General features: G+C 44.5%; 1 protein-coding gene across 3 annotated transcripts in view; it reads right to left on the bottom strand.

Moving 5' to 3' along the window:
* Nucleotides 1-2,699: 2,699 nt before the first annotated feature.
* LOC115197065 (protein inscuteable homolog) overlaps nt 2,700-6,000 on the bottom strand; it is a 101,935-nt gene continuing 98,634 nt past the window's right edge. For 2 of the 3 annotated variants that reach the window (XM_029758238.1, XM_029758237.1), the window contains exon 12: nt 2,700-4,242. In XM_029758238.1, the coding sequence (XP_029614098.1) occupies nt 3,977-4,242 (266 nt within the window). In that variant the 3' untranslated portion in view covers nt 2,700-3,976. The remainder of the gene's footprint in view (nt 4,243-6,000) is intronic. The other variant, XM_029758239.1, reaches the window with a different exon arrangement.

The following is a 6,000-nucleotide window of genomic DNA, read 5'->3' as shown; positions in this document are numbered from 1 at the left end:
ATTGGCCACGGAAAAAATTACATCAAATCACGTTATATCTGCTGTATCTTTGATTGGACTAATCATGTCAAGATCATACTTTCAAAATCTTAGCTAGCAAGCTAGACAAGCAGTCATCATCATGAATGAAGTCATCAATCTACTGGCAAATCCTTTTCAAAATGTGTCATATGAAGAGAAATTATAGATAAAACGGTGCTCATCGGCCATTGGACATTACACAACGAGTTGGAAATCGCAAATTCAACAATGAGTGGTTTGGTAGGAATCAGTGGCTAACTGCTGTTTTAGAGACATGTAATCAAATCAAATGTTATTAGTCACATGCGCCGAATACAGTGAAATGCTTACTTACGAGCCCCTAACCAACAATGCAGTTTCAAAAAAATACAGATAAGAATAAGAGATAAAAGTAACAAGTAATTAAAGAGCAGCAGTAAAATAACAATAGTGAGACAATATACAGGGGGGTACCGATACAGAGTCAATGTGCGGGGGCACCGGTTAGTCGAGGTAGTATGTATATGCAGGTAGAGTTATTAAAGTGAATATGCATAGATGACAACAGAGAGTAGCAGTGGTGTAAAGATGGGGGGGGGCACTGCAAATAGTCTGGGTAGCCATTTGACTAGATGTTCAGGAGTCTTATGGCTTGGGGGTAGAAGCTGTTTAGAAGCCTCTTGGACCTAGACTTGGCGCTCCGGTACCGCTTGCCGTGCGGTAGCAGAGAGAACAGTTTATGACTAGGGTGGCTGGAGTCTTTGACAATTTTTAGGGCCTTCCTCTGACACCGCCTGGTATAGAGATCCTGGATGGCAGGAAGCTTGGCCCCCAGTGATGTACTGGGCTGTTCGCACTACCCACTGTAGTGCCTTGCAGCCGGAGGCTGAGCAGTTGCCATACCAGGCAGTGATGCAACCAGTCAGGATGCTCTTGATGGTGCAGCTGTAGAATCTTTTGAGAATCTGAGGACCCGTGCCAAATCTTTTCAGTCTCCTGAGGGGGAATGAATATGGTCGTGCCCTCTTCACGACTGTCTTGGTGTGCTTGGACCATGTTAGTTTGTTGGTGATGTGGACACCAAGGAACTTGAAGCTCTCAACCTGCTCCACTGCAGCCCTGTCGATGAGAATGGGGACATGCTCGGTCCTCCTTTACCTGTAGTCCACAATCATCTAATTAGTCTTGATCACATTCAGAGAGAGGTTGTTGTCCTGGCACAACACGGCCAGGTATCTGACCTCCTCCCTATAGGCTGTCTCGTCGTTGTCGTCATCGGCAAATGTAATGATGGTGTTGGAGCCGTGTCTGGCGGTGCAGTCATGAGTGAACAGGGAGTACAGGAGGGGACTGACCACGCACCCCTGAGGGGCCCCTGTGTTGAGGATCAGCATGGCGGATGTGTTGTTACCTACCCTTACCACCTGGGGGCAGCCCGTCAGGAAGTCCAGGATCCAGTTGCAGAGGGAGGTGTTTAGTCCCATGGTCCTTAGCTTATTGATGAGCTTTGAGGGCACTATGGTGTTGAACGTTGAGCTGTAGTCAATGAATAGCGTTCTTACATAGGTGTTCCTTCCAGGTAGGAAAGGGTAGTGTGGAGTGCAATAGAGATTGCACCATCTGTGGGGCAGTATGCAAATTGGAGTGGGTCTAGGGTTTCTGGGATGATGGTGTTGATGTGAGCCATGACCAGCCTTTCAAAGCACTTCATGGCTACAGACGTGAGTGCTGCGGGTCGGTAGTCATTTAGGCCGGTTACCTTAGCGTTCTTGGGCACAGGGACTGTGGTGGTCTGCTTAAAACATGTTGGCATTACAGACTCGGACAGGGAGACGTTGAAAATATCAGTGAAGACACTTGCCAGTTGGTCAGCGCATGCTCGCAGTACACATCCTGGTAATCCGTCTGGCCCGGCAGCCTTGTGAATGTTGACCAGTTTTAAGGTCTTACTCACATCGGCTGTGGAGAGCATAATCACACAGTCTTCTGGAACAGCTGGTGCTCTCATGCCATGTTTCAGTGTTATTTGCCTTGAAGCGAGCATAGAAGTAATTTAGCTCGTCTGGTAGGCTTGTGTCACTGGGCAGCTCTCAGCTGTGCTTCCCTTTGTAGTCTGTAATAGTTCGCAAGCCCTGCCACATCTGACAAGCGTCAGAGCCGCTGTAGTACGATTTGATCTTAGTCCTGTATTGATGCTGTGCCTGTTTGATGGTTCGTCGGCGGGCATAGCGGGATTTCTTATAAGCTTCCAGGTTAGAGTCCTGCTCCTTGAAATCGGCAGCTCTAGCCTTTAGCTCAGTGCGGATGAAGCCTGTAATCCATGGCTTCTGATTGGGGTATGTACGTACGGTCACTGTGGGGACGACGTCATCTTTGTTAGTGATAAAGAAACAAATTTGAGCATTGTTCCTTGGAGATGTATGTCTGGCAGTGTAGCAGCTCTCGTGAGAGAGGCGTGGCTACGGACCATGGGTCCTCATTAGGCCTTATGAAGGGATATAAGGCATCATTGATAATTGAACAGTCATCTCCTGTGACACGGTCTCGCTTTGATGAGCCAAGTTCTACCTTTGGCGTGCCGTGTTACTCTTGTTCTTCATAGCTTTTTCTGATCACATTAGCACAGTAGTGAAGCCGAGTTTCAATGGAGTCAGTTTCTGAATGGATACTTGTCTTGACAGTGACAAACAAACACAACATTCCGTTATAAGATATGCTCCCTTTATTACAGTATATGCATGCTATACAATGTCATTTATTTTTAAATATATATCTTTTTTAAAACAGTTTCACTGCAGATATTGTGTTTTACGATCCATTTATGTTTCTTAGTAGCAAATACAATGTTTGAGATCTAAGGCGAGATTGTAAAATACAATATGATCAATTTCAAATAACTTTGTTGCCAGATAAACCTACTTCAGGAGTCGTCTTCCGCTCCAAACAGTAACCTATTTTATTAACTCCTCTGAACTAGGGAGGTTTAATTAGATCATGTAATCAAATACCTTGACAAGATACTGTTTGTGCCACAAACTCATTTTACAAATTCTTATCTGAAAGTAACAGAGCACAATAGTAATTTCTAATATATTAACAACCCATTAAATTGGCAGCTGACAAGATGTAAAATAGACAGTCAGTGAAATCTTTGACAAACTGACTGATTTAAAATGATGCAGGAACTGACCAACAAGCTGTTAATTTCCAACACCTACACTGTGTTGGGAGCCTGACACTTTAAAAGGCAGACTCAGTGAAATGTTGCGACGAGCAGCACCTCAGATATTGAGATGAGCAAGATACAGGACTATACAGTCACACAGTTTCTGCACGTGTGCACAGGCTCACTTCAGGTTGTTCATAGTGTGGTTGCCAGGGCACCAAAACAGTGGAGAAGTTGAGCCTTGCGCTTCAACGCTGTTGTTGCGGAAATTGACCCACCGCTGTTTACTTTCTGCTTCTACGTCATATCGCTGAGTCTACCTTTTAAAGTGTTCGTGGTTCATTATCTGTCACTTTGAATTTCATTTCTAGCACCCACAGTGTTAGGAGCCTAACACTTTAAAAACAGCTCTTGATTCATTATGGGTAACTTTGTACATTTCTAACACCCACTGACTTTTTAACACTTGGTTTAATGATGGTCCCATATGTACACTGTGGGTGTTAAAAACACTAAGGAGATTTTGGTACTAATTCATGAATGCTTCCATCATGTACATTATTTTTGCTTACCAGCTTGTCCTCGAATTTTGGTGTTTTGTACTCTGAGAATGGAAGTTCTGAAATGACTAACGGCAATTCCGTTCATGCTCAGATTTTTTTGGTAAACAGTCAAGGCGTGCGTTGGGATATAGGGACTGATTTCATCAACCCTTCCTTTCTCTGTGTTTAAGTCTCAAGCTGAAACAAAAGCTCACTGCGACTCCCCCAGTACCTGTGCACCAGTGGAGGCTGCTGAAGGGATGACGACTCATAATAATGTGCGGAACGGAGTCAAACACGTGGTTGATACCATTCCATTTTTCTCCATTCCAGACATTATTATGAGGCGACCACCCCTCAGCAGCCTCCACTGCTGAGCACCCAACCCCTCTGCTCTGGATCTTCTCATACAAAGCTCTCTTCCATGTTGGAGCACAGCAAGAAAGAGTCCACCAGTCTGGGCTTGATCAACTGCTGGTGGTCGGCGGCCTCGATGCTGTCTGGACACCCCGCCGCCAGCCTCCTCAGGGCAGCCTGCAAAGCACAAGGAGGGGAATGGATCAGTGAAGACACTCAACATCTATTCCAATGACTGCACTATAGCACATGACATAGCATAAAATAACATTAATCAATATACAGGTAACTGACAATGAGCGTTGGGCCACCAAGAGCCGCCAGAACAGCTTCAATGCGCCTTGGCATAGATTTTACAAGTGTCTGGAACTCTATTGGAGGGATGCGACACCATTCTTCCATGAGAAATTCCATAATTTGTTGTTTTGTTGATGGTGGTAGAAAACACTGTCTCAGGCACCGCTCCAGAACCTCCCGTAAGTGTTCAATTGGGTTGAGATCTGGTGACTGAGACACACACCCTTTAAACCCGCTGTGCTCTTTTAAGACCCCTCTTTCAAAGTCCCAGATCTCTTCTTCTATCCATGGTAGCCAAAATAATGGCCATATTTATACATGGCCCTAAGCATGATGGGATGTTTTAATTGCTCAATTAACTCAGGAACCACACCTGTGTGGAAGCACCTGCTTTCAATATACTTTGTATCCATCATTTACTCAAGTGTTTCCTTTATTTTGGCAGTTACCTGTAGAGCAATAGACTATAGAGCTAGATATTGCTGATTCGCAGATATACAGTGCCTTCTGAAGGTATTCAGACCCCTTGACTTTTTCCACATTTTGTTATGTTACAGCCTTATTCTAAAATGGACTAAATAAAAGAAAAAACATCAGCAATCTACACAATACCCCATAATGACGAAGCAAAAACAGGTTCAGAATTTTTGGCAAATATATATCAATAAAAAAAAACACGTATTTACATAAGTATTCAGACCCTTTGCTATGAGACTCGAAATTGAGCTCAGGTGCATCCCGTTTCTATTGATCATCCTTGAGATGTTTCTACAACTTGATTGGAGTCCACCTGTGGTAAATTCAATTGATTGGACATTATTTGGAAAGGCACACACACACCTGTCTATATAAAGTCATGTCAGAGCAAAAACCAAGCCAAGAGGTCAAAGGAATTGTCCTTAGTGCTCCGAGACAGGATTGTGTCGAGGCACAGATCTGGGGGAGGGTACCAAATCTGAGCAATCAGGGAAGAAGGGCCTTGGTCAGGGAGGTGACCAAGAACCCGAAGGTGTAACGATCGTCGAAAGGAGTAGACCAAGGTGCAGCGTGGAAAGTGCTCATATTTATTGTAACTCAGAACACTAAATCAAAATAACAAAACAACGGAAACCGAACGTCATGTTCTGCAGGCTTTACTGAGCTGTACCAAAAACAAGATCCCACACGGAAGGAGGGAAAAAGGGCTGCCTAAGTATGATTCCTAATCAGAGACAACGACAGACAGCTGCCTCTGATTGGGAACCATACTCGGCTCAACACAAAGAAATAGAAAACATAGAATGGAACATAGAAATACCACAACCTAGAATGCCCACCCCATATCACACCCTGACCTAACCAAACTAGAGGAAATAAAACGTTTCTCTAAGGTCAGGGCGTGACAGATGGTCATTCTGACAGAGCTCTAGAGTTCCTCTGTTGAGATGGGAGCACTCCACCAATCAGGTCTTTATGTTAGAGTGGCCAAACGGAAGCCACTCCTTAGTAAAAAGGCACATGACAGCCTGGTTGGAGTTTGTCAAAAGGCACCTAATAGGCTGACCACACCGCGAGTGTTGAAAAATAAATTTAGAAATCCATGTTATTCAATTATTGCATCCACGCTGCTCGCGCACACCAACGAGCATCTGCGTTGCC

Source organism: Salmo trutta, chromosome 7, assembly GCF_901001165.1.
Source record: "Salmo trutta chromosome 7, fSalTru1.1, whole genome shotgun sequence".
Taxonomy (NCBI): domain Eukaryota; kingdom Metazoa; phylum Chordata; class Actinopteri; order Salmoniformes; family Salmonidae; genus Salmo; species Salmo trutta.
Note: the sequence above shows the minus strand (reverse complement) of the source record. Positions and strands in the feature narration are given on the sequence as shown.